We start from the raw sequence: 26,592 nt of genomic DNA on the forward strand, positions 1-26,592 counted from the left end.
AGGGTCCATGTGCAAAATTATGTTGCTGGAAGATTGTCTGGTTAAAATGAGTTTGGGGGAAATTTATTTTATAGAATCTGAACGAAAAGGGACTCAACTTATTCCCTGGTTCTTCGTCGTCCTCGAATTGTTAGGCATTTTCTGATAGTTCACTTATTATTCATGTTTGGTGAATAAATTTATCCAATTTTTTCCCCTAGCTCTGCCATGTTGTTTTTTGATCGTAAAGTATCTTGACCAAGAAGGATATGTGGGTTAGATCAACTAGTTGAATTTTGGACAAATTTTTTGGCAGATGTGACAAAGGTCCTTTGCGAGCTCGAGCTTACGATAAAGAGAGTTAAGGTATCGACCACTCCAGATGAGAAAGTGATGGATCTCTTCTTCATCACCGACACAAGGTTCTGTATGCTTTACGCAGTCTTCTTAGTTGTTAATTAATATCAGCTTTTTGGTTATTCTCCCTATGCATTTTTCTGCTCCTATTTTCTTGTTGTGCATTGCTAGGGAAATACTTGTCAATCACAGTATTCACTAAATGGTTATCTAGTTCTATTATTAGTCAGTCATCTTGATACTTTTCCTTTTATGGACGTATTTCATAATCTTTCTCCAACAAGTAAATCTAGAGAGTAGGACTCGAATGCACAGCAAAAGTTGGATCAGCATCCTGTCCTGTACGAGATGTAGATCAATTATAAGTAATTTGTAATAGAAGTCCTGAGAATTACAGAGCATGTGAGGTGAAATAAAACTACTTAATTTCATTTTTCTACACTATTTCTGAAGTAGATGTTGACTTACAAGTGAATGTCAAGTATTGTATTAAATTTGATCACTATCTACATTCAAGGACTTACTAATTAGTATGTTTCACAATTTTCTTATCAGGGAACTTTTACACACAAAGAAGAGACAAGAAGACACATATGAACATTTAAAAGTTGTTCTCGGGGACGCTATGATCAGTTGTGATATAGAAATGGTGGGCCCTGAAGCTACTGCGTGTTCACAAGCTCCATCATTTCTTCCTGATGAATTTACTGAAGAGATGTTTAACATGGACTCACCCGATGAATGCAAAATCGGATCTGTGGCTTTCAGAACTCCATCCATCACAATGGATAATTTGTTGAGTCCTGCTCACACGCTTGTCCAAATTGTTTGTCAGGATCACAAAGGCCTCCTATATGATATAATGCGAACTTTAAAGGATTATAACATCCAGGTGCGTAACTTTAATTTTGTTGATGGTCCGAAATTTTCCATCTGTATGGGGTGAATTAATGCTCGTCTCATTATACTTTTCTGAGATTATGTTTATATAACTTGAATAGAGCCCTGTGGCTTGTATTTCCTCTTGGCCTCGTCTCCTGTTTTTTTCATGTCAGTCACGACAACAAAGTCAGCAGCTTTAGAGTGCCAAATTCTTTTATTTCCTCGTTTGCAGTATTATAAGGACTTGGATATGACTGGAGAGTATAATAAAAAAGATTTTACTTTTCTTTCTTAATTCCATCTAGTGCTATCTTTATCCTCCCTACCAAACATGTCGTATGGTTTAAATTCATTCTTACATTTGTGTAATCTGTGACCGAATATTGATTTAAAGGATTTTCATACCTTTCCTGATAATTATATAATGCCATACTAGCATGCTTTATTTGCAGGAAGTGATCTTCTCGATCAGATTTCGGTTCTTTTATAACCAGCATAACTTGTTTCATATGTAGTGCTTCTAGAAGCAAGTCACGCAAATTTCTGATTGTATCACAATATGGTTTTTATCAGATTTCTTATGGGCGATTGACAACGCAAGAGAACACAGAATGTGAGCTGGACTTATTTATCATGCAAGCGGATGGTAGCAAAATAGTTGACTCAAGCAAACAGAATGCACTGTGCTCTCGTCTTCGAATGGAACTTAGTCGTCCTCTTAGAGTAGCAGCGGTCAGCCGTGGCCCTGATACTGAATTGCTAGTTGCAAACCCTGTAGAGTTATCTGGAAAGGGACGTCCCTTGGTTTTCTACGATATTACTCTTGCTCTTAAGATGCTCAATAGTGTCATCTTCTCGGTACTTCCCAAAAAGCACGCTTTACTTCCCCCTTTTTATGTTTCTTTCAAAAAATGCTCTAGCCGAATTTACCATCACGTTTTATTATGCTGTAGATGGTTGTCGTATGTGTGTCTAGTACTTTGATTAATGGCAAAACCTCTACTGTTCTTACGCGGTTAAAGCTATACTTTTGTGATGATTCTGGATGTGGAATGGATGTTTTTGCATTGAAAGCATGTTTAGCTGAGCCTAAAAACCGTGCTCAAAAAGTAACTTTTAAGAATAGGCGAAACTTGTGTTTAGCTTAAATGTAGCTTTTTAAGGAACTTTTTATCCCAAACATGTTTTCCAGTAAAGGGGGGAAAACGAGAGTAACTTCAGTTCAAAACACAACTAAAGTGTCCTACTTTTCTTCTAAGTAATACTTTTTTAAGGCTTAGCCAGACTTGCTCTAAGAAAAGAGATACTTATAAGTAGATATATTTCAAATGATATATGCTTGAAAGAGAACTTTTCCATCTCCTGGAACTAGTAAAGAGAGATGGTTCACTATGAGTCTAAAACATGCACACGCGCACACACTAATAAAGAGGAAAGATATTCATTCAACCGAGAATTTTGATAAAGGAAAAAACCGGTATATGGGTTGTGATTTTATTCGTTTTGCAAGTGTCATTTCCTGGTTTCTTTGCAAATTGATATGATCTGGTTCCCTTTTCAGGCTGAAATTGGGAGGTATATGATTGGAGATAGGGAGTGGGAAGTATACAGAGTTTTACTCGATGAAGGCGATGGTTTGTCCATCTCAAGGGAAGAGATTGAGCAGGCTGTCTGGAAGATGCTGATGAGTTGGCAGTGATCGCAATCAGACGTGGTATTTGACTGCCCGGAACACACAACTTGACCTCTATGTGGAGTAAACCGCCCTTGATCGGCATCTGTGTAACGTTGATACTTCACAATGTATATATATAATATTGCGCATATACAGGTTTTCTTGTACAACTGGCCTTTTAATGTAACGAGTAAATTTCTGTAATAACGAGAATAGAGGCAAATCTGTCTTTTGGACAATGTACTTTAATTAAAAAATTTTGGGAAAGATTTTTTTTTTATATATAATCTAGTATAACGTGCCAAGTATGTCCTTGAATAATAGTGGCATCTGCAGTCCCCCAGACATTGAACAAATATACTGGTTCGAGGGTTCTGCCAATGGCATCTTTATGGGTTACTTAAACATGTGCGAGAAAATTAAACAAATTTTAATGCCTAGAAGTGGGATTATCTTTGTTTTCAGATGAAAATCCATGATAGTAGTTAATTATAGACTATATATAAACAGAGGGCCTTGGAGGACATAACTAGCAACTGAGTGTTTAAATTACCAATATATTACACCACAAGAAAATAAGCAAACAACCAACCAACGCGACAATATCTGATAGAAAAGTGTAGGGAATTTACTTAAACATGTACAGCGGAAATAAACAATTTCAGTTCTCACCAGGATTCAGCTTTGTATTTAAATAATAACTGTAATGAGAAATATACATTTTTCTTGATTTTGCAAATTCCTTTGCGTTATTCTTTTCCGGCAACTTGAATCTGCCTCTCACAGCTGTCCAATTATCCAGTCTCCAATGAAATCCACACAGAGAATAGATTGCAACTGCTAGAATTTTTCCTCTTGTGCCAGCAAGAATAATGAAAACCTTATGAATCTCAAACCCTAACCATGTATTTATATAAATCCAAACGGGCTCGGTCCGGTCCGGACCAATATTTAATTAATCCATTTAATTAAACCCGGTCCGTGAATTAATTAATCCAATTAATTAATTCGGGGATATAAATAACCAATCAAATTAATTAATTTATCCAACGATTGCTAAATTAATTAATTGACAATTTGGAATCTTCCAATTCTCTTTTGTGTGCGACCCATTTGGTTCCCAACCACAATACCTAACGACGTGAATTATTATTTTGATCTAATCAAAACTGATAAATTAAACACCCTTTTAATTTATCACAAATTTACACTTGCCGTTCCAGATTGACATCTAGCAATGTATCAAGGCAACATATGTGACGGGAAATGTCACGTGGTATGATAAAACCAAAACTATTCGTTTACCATGAAATTATAATCTCTTCGTCAATATGATCCGATCAATTACGAGATATGGAAGTGTGTCAATCTCGATTATCGATCATATCTTTCATTCTACTATTAAATCAATATGAGTCGAAAACTTCTTTTCGACTTATATGTATACATTGGCCAAGGATTTTGTTATTGACTTAATTGAACGAAATGCAGATCACAATCTCTTACTATTTAAGAGTGACAAATTCTCTATTGGTCATTCACAACCTTCATATGATTCTTGACATACCCGAACGATGTCGTATTAGCGGCCCTTAGCATAGCAACATCCAACATCGTCAAAGTATGATTGTCTTCATATAAGGCACTATGATGACCTCAAGTCACAGGACCAATTTCACTACCGAATGTTAGAGATTAACCACTGACACTCAGATAGTTATCCATGTGGAATCTCTTAACGGGTCTCCAATGTTTTGTTCTATAACAAAACATTCACGTATTCATTTAAATGTCACCACACTTTAACTTGTGAGATCAGCTACTTACTTCACAAATAAGAAATGTCACACGTGATGGTCTATCTGTAATAACGATATCCGTATCTCGTTATTACTTACGACCACGGATTATTCAAGATCCAATCATACGTAATTTGTATCTTACAATCACAACTCTTTGTGATTAACAAATCACTTAAACTTGGATCTTCGAACTCTATTATTTATCACAAAATTAATTTAAATAAATAATAGATCTTGCCAAAATTAAATGTATTAAATATATTAAAAGTGTTTACAACCTAAATCGATTGGATTTAGGACATAACACTTACAAAAAGTGCATATGTATACTATATATTTATCGGGCTTTTAACTATCTTCATCCACAAATAATTCATGTGGTGCTTCTAAAAATTGAGGATCGGTGGGTGGGTGATTGTGCAAAAACTCTGATCAAATTGTTTCCGATTTCGTGCACAAGAATTAAGAGAGGAAATAAATGGTGAGAGATCTAGCCAAATAAAACAAAATGAGTCAAATAAGAGATCAGTAGTATCTTTTATCCAGCGTCAAATTCTTAATACACTTCACACCAAATACATATCACTTGGAGGTGTTGCGCTGGTTGGCTACAGAAAGTTGCATTCAGTACCAAAACTCCAGGCCCAAATTGTTAAATCCCACTTTCTTAAAGTCAAATTTTACTTTGATTGTGGGTTCAGTACCTATTTGACATCCATTATAGGACATGTCAAGTTTTGAGCCATTAGGATGATTTGTGACGGGACAAATCATGGGTTTTTTTAAAAGAAGCATGAAATCCAAAATGAACGGTATTATAAATCTACCTTTAATAATCAACGATGGCCACAAAAATAAATAAATAAATAAGATAAACTGTATATTAGAGATAAGAAACTTTGGATCTGTAATGTGTTCTTCAATGATTTAAAGGTTTTGTTAGGACTTGGAAGGTGGGGATTTCTGTCATTTTCAGTCAAGAAAAAGTCGAATGCATGTTGAGACTTTGTATTCAAACGCAAAAACCAAGAGAGACATCATCTGACAATCAATGTGGAAGTTTTTGGCTTTTTCTTGCAATGTATTTTGACTCACACGTTTCATTTTCCTACATAAGACTATACTTGCAAACATCTTGTATTAATAAGAATATGCTAGGTACACAGTATTAGACAGGATTAGACGGTACTGTATATAAGCGAACACTTAGATTTGCTTATATATTGCATTTCATGCACCTGAAATTCAATACAGATATAGCTTTGTTTTGAGGTGTGAAGGATAAAAACATGGTGGTTATAGCTGATAAGAGTGGTGGTGGAGGTAGTAATCCACCAGGGTTGGGAAGCTATGGCCTCCAAGTGGTAACGGGGCGATGGTTCATGGTTTTTGCATCCCTTCTGATCATGTCGATGTCTGGTGCTACCTACATGTTTGGTCTCTACTCCGGTGACATCAAATCGTCCCTTGGTTATGATCAAACAACCTTAAACTTGCTAAGCTTTTTCAAAGATTTGGGAGGCAATATTGGGATCATATCCGGGCTAATCATGGAGGTTACGCCACCTTGGGTAGTTCTTGCCATGGGTGCTGCTATGAACTTCGTTGGCTACTTCATGATATGGCTTGCAGTAACTAAAAGAATAGCTAAACCCGAAGTGTGGCAAACGTGTTTATACATATGTATTGGTTCAAATTCTCAAGCATTTGCCAACACTGGAGCATTAGTTACATGTGTAAAGAACTTCCCAGAGAGTCGGGGCGTCGTTTTAGGCCTCTTGAAAGGATTTGTTGGCCTAAGTGGTGCAATTCTTACACAACTATTCCATGCTTTTTATGGAAACAATACCAAGTCACTCATATTGCTCATTGGTTGGCTTCCGGCAGCAGTTTCATGCATTTTTCTCCCAACAATTAGAATCCTGAAGATTGTTGGACGATCGAATGAACTCAAAATCTTCTACCGTCTACTCTATCTATCGCTTGCTCTTGCCGGATTTCTCATGATCATTATTATTGTGCAGAATATATCCATCTTTAAAAGGGCAGAGTATGCAGGCAGCGTCTCGGTTGTGATCATATTACTCCTTGCCCCACTAGCCGTTGTACTCAGAGAGGAGTTCAAAATTTGGAAAACCAAGAAACAAATGTTTGATGATGCTTCTGATAATCTGAAAGTGGCGACAGAAAATCCTCCATCGATCGAATTACCGCACAATCAGGCAACACAACCAGCTACCAACAGTCCACAGCATCAACAAAATCCCCTTTCGGCAATACAACCAGATGCCAACACTCAGCATCCTGTTTCGTGCTGGAACAATGTATTCAGGCCACCGGAGAGAGGGTCCGACTACACCATATTGCAAGCACTGTTCAGCATCGACATGTTGATTCTCTTTATTGTCACAGCATTCGGGGTTGGAGGGACCTTGACCGCCATTGATAATCTAGGCCAAATTGGCGGGTCCCTAGGCTATCCAAGTAAAAGCATCTCCACATTCATATCACTTGTCAGCATATGGAATTATCTTGGAAGAGTAACTTCAGGATTTGGTTCAGAAATTTTGTTGGCTAAGTACCAATTCCCACGTCCTCTGATGCTCACATTGGTACTTCTCCTCTCTTGCGCTGGCCATCTTCTCATTGCATTTGGTGTCCCAAATTCACTCTATGTTGCCTCAGTAATCATGGGATTCTGCTTTGGAGCGCAATGGCCACTGATATATGCAATCATATCAGAATTATTTGGGTTGAAATACTACTCCACATTGTACAACATTGGTGCCGCTGCCAGCCCAGTTGGAGCTTACATGCTCAATGTAAGAGTTGCAGGCAATCTGTATGACAAAATGGCTATGAAGCAATTGGCAGCTAAAGGGCTAGCTCGGAAACAAGGCGAAGATCTGTCGTGCAACGGTACTGATTGTTACAAGTTGGCTTTTCTGATTATCACGGTTGCTACAGTAATTGGGAGCATCGTTTCTTTCGTTTTGGTGATTAGAACAAGAAAATTCTACAAAGGTGATATATACAAGAAGTTCCGTGAACAAGCCGAAAGAAGCAACCAACACTGAAATAATGGCCTCCCGACCCTGGAACCATAGGATTGAATGGTACTAGATAGTATTACTATGATCTTATCCTCATTTGTTGACTTTTTGGTCATTTTCTATCAATGCGATATGTTGTCGATGTAGTAACATGGCGACAATATACAAGTAGTCATATGTAGTTTTGTGCTTGCTTATGTGATGGTTTTGAAGATATGGCATGACTTGCCTTCTCTTTAAGGCGGTTCTTTGGGTTGGAAAAATAATCAGTTGCAGCAACGTGCAGAACAGTAAAATGCAAAAATAAAATTTATCGTCCGATCGAGTCTCATGACAGATGACAGCACAATGTCCTAAAGTGAAATTACCCGTCGATAACTACTGCGACCTCCGTGGACAATCACTCCCAGTATACAACGATCAGAAACTACTTGTGCAGCAATCACGAATGGTTTCTCAGAACTCTAAAGTGTACTCCAGAATATATGTAAAAATCCAAGTAAAAAATTCAGAATATGAGAAATCAGATTTCATTTCAGATGATTTTTTTTTTCTTTTGATCACCAATTGAATATTTCATCTAAATTGATTATTTCTTTCACATTTAATATTTATAGTATAAATATCTAACAATCTGATCATAAGCAACAGTTCATTAGCTATACATTTTGTCTTTGATGGACAACTGCAATTGCACTAACTTGTTTTCATTAACTCACAACTTCAAAATTTGTTTACGACAATACTTGTGGTACATAATGGACACCATAATGATGTCCATTATTATATTCAGTAAAATAATCCATTTGATTATTATGTCTATATCCACTATTTTAATTAAACGACAAAGTTAATGTGACAGTTTAGTTAGTAAATAACTAAATTGTGTGTCAGTGTTTTCGAAAGTCAAACTGACATTTATGTATGGAGTATTGAAACAAAGTTTCAGTTCAATGACCCAGTTTAACCAACATGAAATTTCATTAATATTTGAAAAAAAGATATCGTGGAAGGGTGTCCAAATTGTAACAAAGTATAGGATCAAGAACCTAGTGACCGACGTACAATTTCGATAAAAGTATAGCGACTTTAATTCTATAATTTACCAAAAGGTAAACTTGTATCAACTTTCCGTGGAATGAGTTTTGTACTGGCATTGCTCACTATGTGAAGCTTTGACGATCAAATTAGTCAGGAACTTCGATATACTTAGTGGAGTACATGATTTTTATGTATACTCCAAGTCTCCAATGTTGAATTGTGCCTACACTCGTAGAATTGTGTCTTGTGTGTCAATGAATACTACTATTATAGGAGTTGAGGTTATTTACGAATGTGTTGATGACATGATGACGTGAATAAAGTAATGCTCTCTTGTGATCCTAAAAACACATATCGCAGTTACCCCATAGCACATACGACAAATCATGATGCTCTCGTCTCTCTCATTGTCATTTTGGATTGATAATGATTGCATAAAACAACAAATCAATTTTGGCACGTAATGTGAAAATCCATACATCTCGCGACATTTATACATGAAATTACTTCAAGAATTTTTAGAATATATAAGCAAAACATAATACGAATCTTCAACATTTTCCAAGTCTAGTTAAGATAAAAAAAAAAAAATCAAAATAAATAAAGATTGATTGAGACGAGACTACATGGATCACCACCACTCTTGGATTTCAAGCAATAAAAAAGTGTTTTTATTCAATCACTGGCCAGATTCATTGGACTTTATGAGTTCAATTATATGGACCAAAATCAACATTTCATGCTGCCCACAAGTCACATAAAGACACTTTCAGGGAAGTCCTTGTACCGTACCTCAGGGTCAGGAGTTCATTGCAATACTAAGCATTAGCTACCATAATTGACCATGGCTCGAGTTAAAGATTTCTAACCCATGTACTTGTTGGTTGATCTTGTCCAGACACACGCCCAGTTGATATTGGTTGGCTTGGGATAGGAGCGTAAAATGAATCACGGAAGGCTAGTTTATCCTTATTTCATTGATCTATACATCGAACTAGAACTGATCATAAGCACAACCCATATTAGATCATTATCGACAACCGTAAGAGCCCTATAGAGGAAGGAACAACTCGTCCCTTGAAAAGTGAACAGACTAAGTTATTCTAGTCAAAATCCAAGGAATAAGTTTTGAATAGGAATTGAAATGGGTGAGTACAATAGACGCTCGAAAAAACTATATGGAATTCTAATATTTCATCCCTTCATCCCAGTCTCGAAATAGGTTGTGTTAGGATAGCAATTATTGCTTTCAAGTTCCTTCCCCAGCTAGTCAACCTTGTATGAGAGGGATCAAGAAGTGATTTTTTCAATAAGCTTTTTTCCCCAGAAAAAAAAAAAATAATAAATAAATCTCAATATTCCACACTTCTGATGTCCATGCAGAGTTAATCACCGATTGAAATTATAGAAATAATATAAATTTTGGTCTTTCTGTTTACCAATCTTCATTTAGACATTTTTTAGACATACCAGAATGTTCTCAGTGCTTTATATACTATTCTTCTAAAACTAGCACTTATTTGCAACAAACACAAGTTGTACAACGCAATTTGGGATTTTATGGTATATGCACGTTACAATTTCAGATGTGATTGTCTATTTTCCTTTGTTGTGATATAAAAGTGAGATTCTAAACACTAATTTTTCTTCCTTGGTGAAGGTCTGGTAAATTATTCTGTATGGACCGTGCTACTGTGACAGGGGCCGTGACAGCCTTGTGTTTGAGTAGGATTATCCATTCTGTATAGCTCTGCTTGGCCATACTTTAAAGAGATCCCTTTTTCTTGATGATGGTGATTGGGACCTTGTTGGAGATGTAAGTATTATGCCCTAGGTCCAATCAATTTTGGACATAAATACTTTTATATATAATTAATGCAATTAAATGGCAGATCTACCATACATCTCTTAGACTCTAACTGAAAACCTGGCTAACCTTTATCAATATTCTTTCGCATTATGTTTATGCATGCATTCTTTTCAATTTTATCTATTTATTGACGGATGTAAATTGGTTATAACATCTAATATGATATTTGGCAGTGGGAATGCTTAGGGCTGAACATGGTCCGGTTTAACTGAATCGAACACGAATTTTCGGATATTTATTTAGTAAGTGAATTCATCGGGTTCAAATTTAATTATAAAATCGTTCGGGTTCGGTTCCATTTAGTTCTTGGATTTCATGCAATAATTAATTTAATATTTAAAATAACGCTACATTAATTCAATTAATGATATATTAAATCTTAGATTTTACAAAATAACGTAGTTGAATCTTACGTATATTTTGCGCATCTTTTTGTTGTGTTTTTCATAAATTTGATTGTTAGAAGCAGGGGAAGATGAAGATGGCGGCTCACAATAATGAAGAGAGATATAGTCGGGCTTTCAATTCAATTTTTTTAGAACAATACAAACGACATTATGGTAGAATAATAGATTTGGATAAAATTTAGGTCAATTTAATTAAGTTGGGCTTGGACTTGGGCTGGAAATTAGAAATAAAAAAATCATATTTCGGATTTGGGTTAAATTAATTAGTTTGCAAAATTTAATTAGAAAAAAATAAAATAATTTGACTTATTTGAGATAAATAAATTAAGAAAATTAGAGAGATTCAGTTCGAATCAAAATGAGAAAATCTAAATGGGAACCTTCAGCCATTGTCTGCACCAAAAAAATAAAATAGAAAATTTCTCACTGATTGCTTGATGATCTTTTTGATTTTTCTGCGAGGAATGTCAAAGTGATGAATCTCTAATATCAATTAGGAAAATGCCACCTTGTGAAGAAAGTGAAGCCTACCTGCATTTGCATCAATTCAGATGTCGAGTGATACATGAAAGATGAATCTATCCAAAAATTATACTATAAAATAAGAACGTTGCAAGAAAATAATGATTAAGTTCTTGAAAATGTGATAGTAATACTTGCATATTTATTTGTGTTAAAATGGGTGGATCGATTCGGACAGACCTGCCTACATCAAATATGGTACCGACCGTTCATTATGGGTGTTTTTTTTTTTTTTTTTTAAGCAAACTCATTGTCCACCATCTTAACCAGTGAAGCCGAGCAAAAGAGTGGAGACATTTAACCCACTTCAACCTCTTGGTTAGGACGATGAACAATTAGTTTGTTAGTGGTGTCAAAATGGACCGAGTTATTTAGGTTTGAGATAATCTACCTCATCAAGATCAATTGAGGGGGCTCTTGAGCACTGGTCAGTTTGGGGCACAACCTGCGGTTTAACCTGTCTGCAGCTTGTGAGGCCAAGGTGGAGACTCCAGGATTTACTCATTGTAAGGTGGATACCTGGATATTAAAAAAAAAAAAAAAAAAATTGGATTGAAATCAACTTAGATTTTTACAGACTAGTGCACAAGTTGGCCAACCATAAAGAACTGTCTGTACCATTTTAACACCTCTAAGTTTACAAGGATTACAAACACATTCAAGAATTTATTTAGGGCCTGTTTGGGCCCGATTTTTTCACCCAAAAAATTGATTTTTTGACCGTTATTTCACTATTCCAATCGTCTTATTTGACTTTTTCTCTCACAGGTGGACCCCACTTTTCTCCTAACTGTCAAAAAATCAATTTTCAAAATCACTCCTAAACAGATTCTTAATATTTTCTTGAAATGTTCTCCATTTATAGTATATTTTTTTGGGTAGATAAATCATTCATGTACACTCAGAAGATGAATTATTTCCAAAAATATTACTTTACATTTTTATTACAAAAATACTAATTTAATTACAATAATATTATTACATTTTTATGACACGTGTTACAAAAATTTAACGTGTAATACAATATTACATTTTTGTAACATGTTATAATTTCGTTCAATGATATGAACGTTCTCATGCAGAAAATCCTTAACAATGACAATGAACATATTAGCCTGTATTCCATGGTTTAAACCCTTAATTTAATTGTACATCCGTCGTTTTTGCTTTATACAATATGAAGTTGAAAGCCACTGGTCACCTTTATGCAAAAGTTAAAAGATATCCCTTTTTCTTTTTTCCAAAAGTATATGTATTAAAAAAAAAAAAAAAAAAAAAATTCAAAAATTGAAAAAAAAAAAAAAAAAAAAAAAAACTCCACAAATAAACGCGACCATAATAAATTCAAAGAGATGAAAAGTTGAATGGTACAACTGGATATCATGATACATATTCAATATTGGACCAATCACGCAATAGTATCCGAGGTAATCCAAGTTCTTATCGCACACCAATGGCTACCGATAATAAAAAATCAAACATGAAAAAAATAAAGGAAACCGAAACGCTCGGAACGAGTACATACACCGGAGGAAACCTCTTGGACAATTTTTTATTTTTATTTTTTTTAAATCAAATCTTTATTAATGATCAGTTGTAGGCAACTGTTCATGGGTTTGGTTAATGAAGAAGAACTCATAGATAAGCCCAGCAAGCCCACCACCAATTAGAGGCCCGGCCCAATAGACCCAGTGGTTGTCCCAGGTCCAGCTCACCACAGCTGGGCCGAATGACACTGCTGGGTTCATTGAGGCCCCATCAAAGGCCCCACCAGCTAAGATGTTGGCACCCACAATGAAACCAATAGCAATTGGTGCAATTGTTCCCAAACTGCCCCTCTTTGGATCCACTGCGGTGGCGTACACGGTGTAGACTAGCCCAAAGGTCATCACAATTTCTAATACAAATGCATTCCATACGTTGACTCCAGCTGACAATGAAAAGGCTGCAGTAGTCTGAAAAATAAAATTACAAATGGGGTGAATGTTTTTCGTTAACTTGAGCTTTTAGACGAAGTGATTATTGTAAAACAGAGACAGAATTTTCACGCAAGAGGGCGAAAAACTCACCAAACCACCGGTGGCGAACTTGAGAAGCAAGCAAGCAACGACAGAACCAAGCAACTGAGCAATCCAGTAGAGGATACCACGGATAAGGCTAATATTTCCACCGACAAAGGCTCCAAAAGTGACAGCAGGGTTAACATGGCCACCGGAAATGTTGGCACCAACGGAAACAGCCACGAAAAGTGCAAATGCATGGGCCACTGCAGCTGCAATGAGGCCTGCCGGAGTGGTGGCTCCGTCGTCTGTTAGCTTGTTGAAGGCCATGCCTGAACCTGAGCCAGCAAACACAAATATTAGGGTTGATATGAACTCAGCCAATGCCGCCTTCAAGGCGTCCTGCTGAGTCGCCTCTTCCAGCCTCCCCACCGCTATCCTGCTGACCGGCATCTTCGAATAATTGAAAAATTAACTGGGGTACCAGAAACACACTTCCTTTGAATCTTTCTGGTGAGTATATTACTGGTTTCCACTTCTCATGCTGTTCGAGTACATATACTGATGCTGAAGGGAATGTGCTACCTGATATAGCCAGTTTCCGTTTAAAAATGGATTATACTAATACAGTACGTGTTTGTTTATTTTTGTATATTTAAATAAATATTTTGTGTCCAATCATTCAAAAAGAAATCAAGAATCATACAGTTAAGCAATTGATGGATGGATAAAGGGATTAGATTAGTGACACGACTGCGTATATAAGTGTATTTCTTTTTTCTTTTACTTTTAGCCACAACTATTAAAATGAAATTTTTTGAAAAAATAAATAAATTTTGAAATAATAAATTTTTGAAAAATATGTACTTAAAAAGTATGAAAAAATTATAGATTTATATGCAAAGTATTTCATTGTAAGAATGTCTGAATAAAAATGAGTTTGAGAAAAAAAATTATTTTAATGATTGTCAAACATATAATAGAAAATTAATGAAATCGCTTGTCCTAACACCAATAAATAGAGAGGAAAATCGCTACGTAGAATACGCTAGATTCAAAAATTCATTAACAAATTCTAATATTATTTGTGATCAACAATTTTAATTTTAATATTAATTTGTATAATTTGAAATAGTCATCGTGACTCGTTGAATGCCTATTTAACATTTTGAATTTTTAACATAAAAAAAATTAATTTAACTTTTTAAATCATGGGGAGCACCTTATGAACTTGCTAATCCTACCTACAAATAGAATTATTCTTTAGATAAACAGAATCTTTGATAAGACAAAGACATGTAACTCAAACAATAAGATAAGTTCAAGTATTTGAATTATATTATAACTTAATTGATATTTTATTTTCAAAAGAATATTTTGTGGTGTAGTGGCTGTGTCATGAGGGCAACTAAATGAAAAACTAACAACATTAATTTAATTTTTACACTTTTAATGTGAATGTTTTTATATTGAATAATAATTTGCGATTATTTAATGATGATGAAAGAATAACTCTAAGATATGATAAGACTGGATGGAACTTTACACACTCGTGTTATGAGATAAATATGACATATGTGGCGTGATAAATTTGTTAAGTATTTTCTTTACTTAGGGTCAGTTTGGGAGCGATTTTTTCATCCAAAAATTTGATTTTTTGACCGTTATTTCACTATTTTAGTCGTCATATTTGACTTCTTCTCTTACAGGTGGACCCCACTTTTTTTTTAACGGTCAAAAAATCAATTCTCAAAATTACTCCCAAACAGGCTCTTAATATACTATATCATAATTGATTTTAAGAATGAGCAATATGTCCAAAAACAATTGAAGAATCGATCAAAATTGACTACTAACAATGGAAAAAGTCGTGGTGTGTTTGGTTAATTGAGCTAGATTGAACCGATCTAATGCTAGGGTGATTCCACGTCTAAGGCAACCTTTTCCTTGGGGCTGTCTACGCATGTTCGATAAGTTTCATTCAGTATATTGTAAAATTTTCACTAGTAATTCAAATTTTATATAGTTTATCATCGAGTCTTATTTATTATTGTAAATAATTGCCGATGTAATCTAGGCCGGCGATAACGAAAATTGAAGTTGATTATTCTCAGTATATCCTCTTTAAGAGTGTGTTTGATTACATTTATTTTTCATGAAAAATATCAAATTTCCACCCAAATTCCTATTTAGAGTATTTGATTGCTATTTTTTTTCATGAAAAATATTTTCCAACTTTTGAAAATATGCTTAATTTTTCTTGTTTTCAAGGAAAACATTTTCCTTGGGTAGAGGTGATTTTTATTTTCCACAAAAGATGAAAAATATTTTCTTTTTTAGAGGCTCCAAAAGTGACAGCAGGGTTAACATGGCCACCGGAAATGTTGGCACCAACGGAAACAGCCACGAAAAGTGCAAATGCATGGGCCACTGCAGCTGCAATGAGGCCTGCCGGAGTGGTGGCTCCGTCGTCTGTTAGCTTGTTGAAGGCCATGCCTGAACCTGAGCCAGCAAACACAAATATTAGGGTTGATATGAACTCAGCCAATGCCGCCTTCAAGGCGTCCTGCTGAGTCGCCTCTTCCAGCCTCCCCACCGCTATCCTGCTGACCGGCATCTTCGAATAATTGAAAAATTAACTGGGGTACCAGAAACACACTTCCTTTGAATCTTTCTGGTGAGTATATTACTGGTTTCCACTTCTCATGCTGTTCGAGTACATATACTGATGCTGAAGGGAATGTGCTACCTGATATAGCCAGTTTCCGTTTAAAAATGGATTATACTAATACAGTACGTGTTTGTTTATTTTTGTATATTTAAATAAATATTTTGTGTCCAATCATTCAAAAAGAAATCAAGAATCATACAGTTAAGCAATTGATGGATGGATAAAGGGATTAGATTAGTGACACGACTGCGTATATAAGTGTATTTCTTTTTTCTTTTACTTTTAGCCACAACTATTAAAATGAAATTTTTTGAAAAAATAAATAAATTTTGAAATAATAAATTTTTGAAAAATATGTACTTAAAAAGTATGAAAAAATTATAGATTTATATGCAAAGTATTTCATTGTAAGAATGTCTGAATAAAAATGAGTTTGAGAAAAAAAATTATTTTAATGATCGTCAAACATATAATAGAAAATTAATGAAATCGCTTGTCCTAACACCAATAAATAGAGAGGAAAATCGCTACGTAGAATACGCTAGATTCAAAAATTCATTAACAAATTCTAATATTATTTGTGATCAACAATTTTAATTTTAATATTAATTTGTATAATTTTAAATAGTTATCGTGACTCGTTTAATGCCTATTTAACATTTTGAATTTTTAACATAAAAAAATAAAATTAATTTAACTTTTTAAATCATGGGGAGCACCCTATGAACTTGCTAATCCTACCTACAAATAGAATTATTCTTTAGATAAACAGAATCTTTGATAAGACAAAGACATGTAACTCAAACAATAAGATAAGTTCAAGTATTTGAATTATATTATAACTGAATTGATATTTTATTTTCAAAAGAATATTTTGTGGTGTAGTGGCTGTGTCATGAGGGCAACTAAATGAAAAACCAACACCATTAATTTAATTTTTACACTTTTAATGTGAATGTTTTTATATTGCATAATAATTTGTGATTATTTAATGATAATGATGAAAGAATAACTCTAAGATATGATAAGACTGGATGGAACTTTACACACTCGTGTTATGAGATAAATATGACACGTGGCGTGATAAATTTGTTAAGTATTTTATTTACTTAGGGTCAGTTTGGGAGCGATTTTTTCACCCAAAAATTTGATTTTTTGACCGTTATTTCACTATTCCAATCGTCATATTTGACTTCTTCTCTTACAGGTGGACCCCACTTTTCTCTTAACGGTCAAAAAATCAATTCTCAAAATTACTCCTAAACAGGCTCTTAATATACTATATCATAATTGATTTTAAGAATGACCAAAATGTCCAAAAACAATCGAAGAATTGGTCAAAATTGACAACTACTGACGATGGAAAAAGTCGTGGTGTGTTTGGTTAATTGAGCTAGATTGAACCGATCTAATGCTAGGGTGATTCCACGTCTAAGGCAACCTTTTCCTTGGGGCTGTCTACGCATGTTCGATAAGTTTCATTCAGTATATTGTAAAATTTTCACTAGTAATTCAAATTTTATATAGTTTATCATCGAGTCTTATTTATTATTGTAAATAATTGCCGATGTAATCTAGGCAGGCGATAAGGAAAATTGAAGTTGATTATTCTCGGCATATCCTCTCTAAGGGTGTGTTTGATTACATTTATTTTCCATGAAAAATATCAATTTTCCATCCAAATTTCTATTTAGAGTATTTGATTGCTATTTTTTTCATGAAAAATATTTTCCAACTTTTAAAAATATGCTTAATTTTTCTTGTTTTTAAGGAAAACATTTTCCTTGGGTAGAAGTTGTTTTTATTTTCCACAAAAGATGAAAAATATTTTCTTTTTTAGGTGATATTTTTCATGTCAATCAAACACACTTTAATTATTTTTTAAGATGCAAATAAGCAACAATGTTTGACTGAACCGGTTCTTTAGGGGATTTGGCACATTTGGGGTCCCTAAGCAAATATTGTTTTAGGGGTCCCACTGAATTAGGTGAGATTATAAAATAATGTCTTTAAAAAAATTATCAACTACGTGAAAATAAAAAAAATGCTTAACCGTTGAAAGTTTTGAGAGGGAACCCCCAAAATTTTAAATTTCGTCGTCTGATTAAAAATTAATAGATAATTTAATAATTAATGACAGATTAGCCCTTGCTAATTTCAGAAAGCCATTGCTTAATCTGTCCAAAGTGAGCAATCACAATGATTATAACTAATAAAAATTAATTAGTGGTTATCATGAAATATTTGCTATTAAATTATAAATTCATTAATACAAAATATTTAAAGGGTGTATTCAATTGGAACTTTCAAAAACTTTGATGGACTTTTTTTAAGTGATGACTTTTGTGGATTTCGTGGATCTTTCATAAATTTGTATGGAATTAATAGAAGTCTACGAAAGACTTCTATGAACTTTCATTTTAAAATTTTTATAGACTTTTGAAGACTTCCATCTGAAATAGAATTCACGCGGATCTAGTACAACGGTGAGAAATTCTTATATACAAGGTGTTAGTTCCCACAATTCTCCTTCTTCCCATATAATAAAAAAAATTGAAAAAATAAAAATTTCAGATCTTAATTAAATAAATAATAATAATAATTATACATATATATGATTCAATATTATTAGTATAGTATACTTTAAAAAAAAATAAAAATCAATATATTTAAATTTAATTATAAATTTTTCATATTAAATTTTATAATTTAATAAAAAAATAGACATTTTTCAAAAAAAAAATGAATGAGAAAACCAAAAAAAAACCAAGAATCAAATTTAATTTTTTTCAAAGAAAATGAGAGAGAGAACGAAGGATAAATGGAAATAAATATAATCAATAGAAAAAATAAATTTTAATCATACATGTTCATAGAAATTTAAAGGAAAAAAAGATTGGAAATTATTATTATTATTATTATTATTATTTTTAGAATCTTCCAAAATCTCTTGATTAATGAGAGACAAATTTTAAAATTTTATATGAGTATTTTCCGCTTAAAAGTTAGTACTCTAGAGAGTTTTATAAAAGTCTCTAAAAGTCATTAAAATTTGAATATTTCAAGACTTATAGAGACTTCTAAAAATTTTAATTGAATGCACCATAACTTTTAGAGATTTTTTAATTGTAAGTAAAAATCGCCAAACCGGAAATCGAACCGAAACCGCATTTTATAAACCGTCGATTTGGTGCCACGTGGACCCGGTCAACGAAATTGTTTTGACCCAAACCAAACCGGTTAAAATGGTTTGGTTTAGGTTTGAAAATTTTAATTGCGGTTTAAAATCAAGCCGGACAGGCAAAAAAATATATATAAATGAAAAAATGAATTTTTTTGAAAATTCATCCAAATATGTAAAATTCAATAGTTTCATTTGTGGGTATTTTTGTCAATTTCTAATACAGATATATTATTATTATCATCATCCAATAATCCTAATATATATCTAATAGTCTCAAGACTAACATAATCTATCAAAAGTCATTTTCCTTTTCAGAATTTAGATGAACTCTAGCCGACATCCAACACGGTCTTGAGCCACCGACACCACACACTTCTTTTTCAGATTTTTCACGCTTCTTCAAAGTTGAATAGTAGTCTATTATACCAAATCGGAGACAAAGAGATTCTAAACATTCGGTGATAATATTTGTTACAAATAAAGTTTCATATCAATAATTTTTTTGGAACAAATTAAGGTAAGAATTTAAAATTAAATGCGTTTCGTAACATCATACAAACGTATACTTATGTAATTGTTATATTTAGATATTATAAATAATTGTTTAATGATTGTGGTTGGTTATTATCTTTGTCTAATCAGTATCCTTTTTTTAGATATGATGATCACGAGATCTTATTGAACATCATTATATTTTTTGAGCCTTATATCTAATTTAGTAGACTTATATTATAACGTTATTATATCGTCATTAGCCTAAAAAAGGTGAACAAAAATGAAAAAAATTATGTTTTAGTTTATTGTAATTTTTCTTTGATTTAGTTGGTATTTAAATTTATAGTAGATATATTTAGCCTCTGTTTGAGCCATATTTTTCATATCATCATAACGAAAAAAATGATCGTTGGAGAGGAGGCTAGGTCCCACCCATGAAACAACAGGTCAACAAAGGCGGTTGAACTTGTGGGATAATGATCCAAATTTTCATTTTTTTGTTTCAAAAATTTGGTTCAAACAGGGGTTTAGTTTGTATTAGATTTATTGCTAGTAAGATATAAATATATATTGAATTCAATGAATTAATGACATAAAAGTAGACGGAAAAAAACATATGGCGAAACCGGCAGTTTAAAATCGGACCAAACCGTTAGGTTTAGGTTTGAGTTTTTTTCAACCCGTTCAAAATGGTTTGATTTAGATTTGGATTTTTCTTAAACCGATTTAAATGGTTTGATTTGAAAATCTGTCAAAAATCGGACCGCTTACACCCCTAATCTCAATTGAATACATCGTGACTTTTAGAGACTTCTTAAAACTCTATAAAAGTCTCAATTGAATACACTATGATTTTTAAAGAGTTTCAAAAAGTCTCAATTGAATACCCCTAAACTTTTTAACTCTCAAAAAGTCATTAAAAGTTTCAATTAAATACACACCCCTTAGATTAAAAATAATTATACTAAAATTTAACAATATTTGAATTTCAAACATATATGAGAGAGCAAGAAATTGATTGCTTTCATAATGATTTTGATAAATGACTACTCTGTTATTACCCGTGTTTCTTGATTAAGTGTGAAAAATGATTGGTCAATAACATTGCAAAGTCTTCCATAATTATAATTGTTGGGTAAATAGGTACAATCTTAGTTCAAATATACTTAAACTATAACGGATCAAATGACATTTATAGTAAAGTGATTTCAGCTTACTTGAGGCAGCATTAAATTATAATATCCATCTAACATATGTAAAAAAAGTAATAATAATAAAAAGTTACACCTAATATTTTAGAATATGATATTGGAATGAAATGTTGAATATAGTCTAAAGAACCTAAAGAATCCAGTTTCATGAAAATAATGAATATTGATGTTCTAGCTCTTCTTATGAGTTGTTATTAAACCCCTAATAAATCTAATTCTTAGTTATTGGGTCTATAATTCAAATTCCAATATTTTTTATAGGTTGACAAACAATATGATAATTACATATGTGTGTATATACACAACAATTCCTCTTGTATATATATAATTACGTACGTGTACAAAGGAATTGCTGCTAGAATTGTGCCACAGCAACATCTGGTGTATGTTGTCTGTTTTTTTTTTTTTCTTTTTTTTAACCGATAGATTTTCTCCAACTATCGTTTGTATAAATTCTGGCAGATATTTTCTGTAAATATAGCAGCTTTGATATATATATATATATATAAACACACATGTATATATACATATACATACATATACATATACATATATATATATATATATATATATATATATATATACACACATATACATATAACTGCAAATGACAGAGGTATGGACTATGGCACGTTATTGTGCATCAGGAAAGCAAGACAAATTGCACATGTAACAGCAGAGAAACTCCTTGCTACCAGGCTGGCTTCTGATTGGTCAGACAAGACTAACATATATACAAAAAGTCTGAACCCTAATCTTGAGGGTCCCCACCGTTCCGCCCCTAGAGTTTTGTGAGGGAGGTAAATCGCGATATGTACCCCAGCAGGCCAGAAAACAAGAGGTACTTGTACACTGTGCCTACAAAGAGTCAAATTTCATGTTTCAAGAATCGAACCCCCACATTGCGACTGCCAGTAAGTAAGGTGTGAGATAAGCTCACTCCTATCCTTTGCACTACCGGACTATGCCCCCGGGGCAGACTAACATATATACTCAAATAGAGTTACTTGTTTTATCTCTTTTAGTATAAAGTTATACATAAAGTATATAGTATAATCTAATTTAACTTTGTCTTCAGTATCTTTATACATTTGTTTTCACTTAGACTGCACAATAAGGATAAGGATGTGCATGTATCCTGGGTTAACAAGTCATGATATTGATATTGCAACGGTTGATTGACGATAACTTGTTCACTTCAATTTTTATTACTATTTGGAATAACGCAAGGGAATCTTTATCAAAACATTCCATCTACTTAGAGCATAAAATGGAAAAATATATGTTCGAGATATAGACTTACTCATGGTGCACGCGTCACTAGATACCAATATGAACAAATTGATTCTATAGTCTTCGCTATGTATTTTTAATAACCGCGGTGGAATATTAATGTAAGACATTTGTTGTCCATGTTCTAACCAATGATCGATCAATTACCATCGAGAGTGGAACTCAAGTAAGTACCCTCAAATTAAAATGCTTCTCTAAATAATTTACGATATTGATAGGTCCAACTTCATTTTGTATAGTCGATTTATGCATAAATTAAAGATACATACATAGGTATGTAACCGACGATAAGTCTTATTCTCTCGAATGCTGGCCTCCCAAATACTATTACGTCCATTTGCACGCTTCCCATTTCTTCTGTAATACAACAATATATGCTACAAGGAAACCTCGAAGATTATAAAAGAGAGAGGTCAGCTAAGAAGAAGAAAGCTAGCTAGTCTAGAAAAAGGGGCAGGATATATATATATATATATATATATATATACACGCCAAGAATCTCTAGTCACAGTACACAACAATTCTTCATGTATTATTGAGTTAAAAGCTATTCAGCACGTTCAAATTCTATACATGCTATTATTATACTGAATTTTTTTTAATTTTTATTTTGCTTCGAGATAGTATAAAAAAGTTAAATTGTTAGAAAATAAAAATATAATTTATTTTAATTTTTTATTAGCCTCATATAATTTATTTTAATTTGACGTTTAATGCAGGACGTGGAATAAATACAATTTCAGTGAAATAACACAAAATAATCATTCATCATTGATTTTAATTGGTGAAAACGGACGAAAATATATCATTTAAAATCAAATTATGAGTAGTACACTATATTGAAATCAAATTAAAGTATAACTATCTAAGTTAAATAATATTAAAGTGTAGCCACTCGATTTAATGATCTGAAAGTATAATTATCTAGTTGACACTAAAGTAAAAATATAATTACTACAAATGGAACTTACCCTAAACCAAAAAATCTAGAACCTTAAGTTAAGAGGGAAGAAGCTTTATTGTTGCAACTTTGATACCTTTATTCACTAATTATTTTTCGCCAACCTAAGTATTACCTAGATAAAAATGAATATTCCTATTATTCGTCTTATAGCCTTAAATATTACACTTAAGTGTTGCCACAAGAATTGAAGTTCCAAGTTATTCTACTTTCATATATAGATAGTGGATGCAAGTCAAGAATTTTCTAGAGGTTTAGACGTCAATGCGGATTTTTCGTAGGCTACCTTTCTTGAAACCCTTATTTTGCTTTCTTCAAAATCTCTTCGAACGGATTCCTACGCATAAAGAATTTGAGAAGAGAACATATAACATTACCTCCATACACAAATATTCTGCGAAAGAGAAAATTATGGTGCAGTCAATTTAAGGAAAAATTATATATATATGACAATTCTTTGCCTGGTTTGGATTCTTAATTTGGCCACCATGACACTCATTTATATGACCATTGACATTAAAAATTTGAGCCGTTATTAGAATTCAAAAAGTGACATAGTTACCAACATATAAATAGCTCGTGAATTTCTATAATTGCGCAAATCTACTAAATTTTAGTTAAGGTTAATTTTGTCCATAACCCAAAAGGATCGAATGGTTAAAATTCACCAAAATATGTCAAATAATTTATTTTTTATTATCAAAAAAATCAACTAGTGAAGTTTTTATAAAAGAAACTACATTGGAATTTGACTTCGAAAATTTTACGTACCTAGATATCATGTTTAAATGTTGAGAAAGGAATTGGAATATAATACGAGAGTGCTGTATATCCCAGTGGTGCTTAATCAATAATCTAGGTGGTGAAAAGTACTTACTCTATCCATTTATTTCATCTAGGTAGTGACAGTGGAGCCCACACCCAAAATTGATGGTTGTAAAAATATACAATTTATTACCAATTACGAAGAGTAATGTCGTCTAGCATCAATTGTTCTTAGCAACAGTTTACATAAGAGTGCTGTCCACATTTAAATGTACAATAAAAGTAAGGATGCATTGTAATTCATCGAACAATTAAAGATAGCCTTCACGACCACCTACACGTTTACTGTAAATAACATTATTTGGTAGTAAAATGCAAACTTTGTTGTCACCTATGACGCCTAAATTTGTGTCAAATGACACAATTTATTCTATTCAGTAAGAAATATGTAAAATAGGGAAGGGAAGGAAAGGAAACGTAGAGTAGAGGGAGTGGTGCACCGCAAATTCTGTGGTGCCAGGCTTGCACTCTAATCTTGCACAAGGAATCGGTGCAAAAAAGGAATGTGTTTGCTTCAAAGCCACCCGAATCTTACTCCTTTCCTCACCTCCACAATACTTCTTACACTTCTCTCTTTCTCTCTCCACAATACCTTTCCATTGGTTCAAGTTGCCTGCATATAAATGTACGTATGTAACGTCCTAAGTTGGCACTGAAATAAATATTCGTGCACACTTTCCAGGTTACTATTCACAGGGACATTCTTTTAGGCTCTATCTCTATAAAGAAAAATGGTTGCGCCTCAAGAATCAATGGCGATAAGGGATCACAATCATATGATCAAAGGAAAGCGCACCAAGCGGCAAAGGCACATCTCGCAGCTTTCATTAACCATGGCTACTAGCTCGTGTAGCTCCGCGGAAGTCAGTGGTGGCGGTTTTGGCGGTGCAGCAACGGAGGAGGAAGAAGAAGAATACATGGCCAATTGTTTGATTCTTTTGGCTAAAGGAAAAACACAAAAATTATGTGAACCACCTGCTGTTACGAGGTCGAACGTATACCAGTGCAAAACATGTAACAGATGTTTTCCTTCATTCCAAGCACTTGGTGGGCACCGAGCAAGTCACAAGAAACTTCAGACAACAAGCCTAGAAGAGAATGTACTTCAAATCAGTAATGATCATGGTACAAATATTTCATTTCAGATTTCAAGGAGCAGAGATCTACGCAGCCCAGAAAATACCAAGTCTAGGGTTCATGAATGTTCTATATGTGGAGCTGAATTCACCTCTGGTCAAGCCTTGGGGGGTCATATGAGAAAGCATAGACCATTGCCTAGTCATGATCAAGATTCTCTAAAAGCCCAGAAATCAAGAAATCCGTTATCATTGGACCTTAATCTTCCTGCAGCACCAGAAGGTGATGATGATCACATAGAATATTCAAAGTTTTCTGCATCAAAAGAACAAGTATTGTCTACCTCTCCTTTGGTTGATTGCCATTTATAACTAATTTCTCTGATCAGCAGGAAAATTCTTATTTACATTGTTTTCATTTTTTCATTCATAAATTTGTAAATTGATTCTTTGACATTCACAAATTAATTTGTAAAATTGATTAGTTGATTTCGTTTAATTATAGCTTTATCTTGATCATTTAGTTGAATTCTTACAGTATCTTCTTCCACTTCCATCTTGAATGTTCCAAAACCTTTTTCCTCATTTTTGGTGCCTCTGAGAACTACCTCATTAGCCGCTAGTTAGTGTGTGTGTGTGTACTTGAGAGGGGGGGGGGTTGGGTTGATCAGCATCAGCATCAGCATCAAAAGAATTAGGATTGGTGAATGAGATTCATATGATTGATCACAGGAAAGCTTAAAGTTGAATGCATAATTGTCTGTTCCATTAATTAAATGACAAATAAATTAATGGATATGGTGCAAGTAGCTAGCCATTTATTTATCTAACTGCCCTTGTTGTATGGGTATTGACCTGTACTTCTCCATTACGACACCAAAGCAACATGTTACCCTAGCCCTACAACCATGGAAAACTATTGAGCATGATTCGTATGAATAATGAAATGCGATTATAAGCAATATTTTTACTTCTTTTAATATTAGTATTGTCTAATTTACGTTACTTATTAGGTTACGAGAAGCTCCTCTACATAACACCAGTGACAAATTTCGAAGCATGGTAGATAGTTTTTAAGTTCCTATTGTATATATTCCTAACTTTTCATGAATTGCCTTGGACGAATTTCTTGCAAATTAAGGGACAGCAAAGATGATCTGGCTGCTAACATAACATACTATATTGTTCTTAGCATAAGCCTAAAGAAATTAAGTGCATTTTGGATAAAATTATAAGTTGTTAAATTTATAATGTGGTAAAAATAAACGGTGGATAAGTGGTAGTAATT

The 26,592-nt window shown here is 33.4% G+C and overlaps 5 protein-coding genes across 5 annotated transcripts; 3 read left to right on the plus strand and 2 right to left on the minus strand.

Moving 5' to 3' along the window:
• Window positions 1–237: 237 nt before the first annotated feature.
• Window positions 238–3,173, plus strand: LOC111404371 (ACT domain-containing protein ACR10-like; the record flags this gene model as incomplete). Its single annotated transcript, XM_023033187.1, has 4 exons — window positions 238–401; window positions 892–1,228; window positions 1,792–2,076; window positions 2,780–3,173. Coding segments are annotated over 4 exons (924 nt in total), but the record flags the coding sequence as incomplete, so codon positions are not given.
• A 2,597-nt stretch (window positions 3,174–5,770) lies between these two features.
• On the plus strand, window positions 5,771–8,023 carry LOC111403121 (protein NUCLEAR FUSION DEFECTIVE 4-like). Its single transcript, XM_023031513.1, has one exon. The coding sequence runs from the start codon at window positions 5,985–5,987 to the stop codon at window positions 7,770–7,772; it is 1,788 nt and encodes a 595-aa protein (XP_022887281.1). The 5' UTR covers window positions 5,771–5,984; the 3' UTR covers window positions 7,773–8,023.
• A 4,889-nt stretch (window positions 8,024–12,912) lies between these two features.
• LOC111403122 (aquaporin TIP1-1) lies at window positions 12,913–14,187 on the minus strand. The gene is made up of 2 exons (XM_023031514.1): window positions 13,658–14,187; window positions 12,913–13,543 (listed from the first exon to the last, which is right to left on the minus strand). The coding sequence occupies exons 1-2, from the start codon at window positions 14,039–14,041 to the stop codon at window positions 13,172–13,174; spliced, it is 756 nt and encodes a 251-aa protein (XP_022887282.1). The 5' UTR covers window positions 14,042–14,187; the 3' UTR covers window positions 12,913–13,171.
• On the minus strand, window positions 14,111–16,355 carry LOC111404372 (aquaporin TIP1-1-like). The gene is made up of 2 exons (XM_023033188.1): window positions 15,933–16,355; window positions 14,111–14,173 (listed from the first exon to the last, which is right to left on the minus strand). The coding sequence occupies exons 1-2, from the start codon at window positions 16,203–16,205 to the stop codon at window positions 14,111–14,113; spliced, it is 336 nt and encodes a 111-aa protein (XP_022888956.1). The 5' UTR covers window positions 16,206–16,355.
• Window positions 16,356–24,744: 8,389 nt separating this feature from the next.
• LOC111404861 (zinc finger protein ZAT5-like) lies at window positions 24,745–25,803 on the plus strand. Its single transcript, XM_023033596.1, has one exon. It carries the CDS (start codon window positions 24,960–24,962, stop codon window positions 25,674–25,676), a length of 717 nt encoding a protein of 238 aa, XP_022889364.1. The 5' UTR covers window positions 24,745–24,959; the 3' UTR covers window positions 25,677–25,803.
• The last annotated feature ends 789 nt before the right edge of the window (window positions 25,804–26,592 follow it).

This window comes from Olea europaea, chromosome 11, assembly GCF_002742605.1.
Source record: "Olea europaea var. sylvestris chromosome 11, O_europaea_v1, whole genome shotgun sequence".
Classification (NCBI taxonomy): Eukaryota; Viridiplantae; Streptophyta; class Magnoliopsida; order Lamiales; family Oleaceae; genus Olea; species Olea europaea.

Coding starts and splice junctions, on each gene's coding strand:
- LOC111404861 (XM_023033596.1), top strand. CDS start 24,960: ATGGTTGCGCCTCAAGAATCAATGGCGATAAGGGATCACAATCATATG.
- LOC111403121 (XM_023031513.1), top strand. CDS start 5,985: ATGGTGGTTATAGCTGATAAGAGTGGTGGTGGAGGTAGTAATCCACCA.
- LOC111404372 (XM_023033188.1), bottom strand. CDS start 16,205: ATGCCGGTCAGCAGGATAGCGGTGGGGAGGCTGGAAGAGGCGACTCAG. Junction 14,174..15,932: donor ACCCTGCTGTCACTTTTGGA/GCCTCTAAAAAA, acceptor TGGCTATATCAG/GTAGCACATTCCCTTCAGCA.
- LOC111403122 (XM_023031514.1), bottom strand. CDS start 14,041: ATGCCGGTCAGCAGGATAGCGGTGGGGAGGCTGGAAGAGGCGACTCAG. Junction 13,544..13,657: donor AGTTCGCCACCGGTGGTTTG/GTGAGTTTTTCG, acceptor TTTATTTTTCAG/ACTACTGCAGCCTTTTCATT.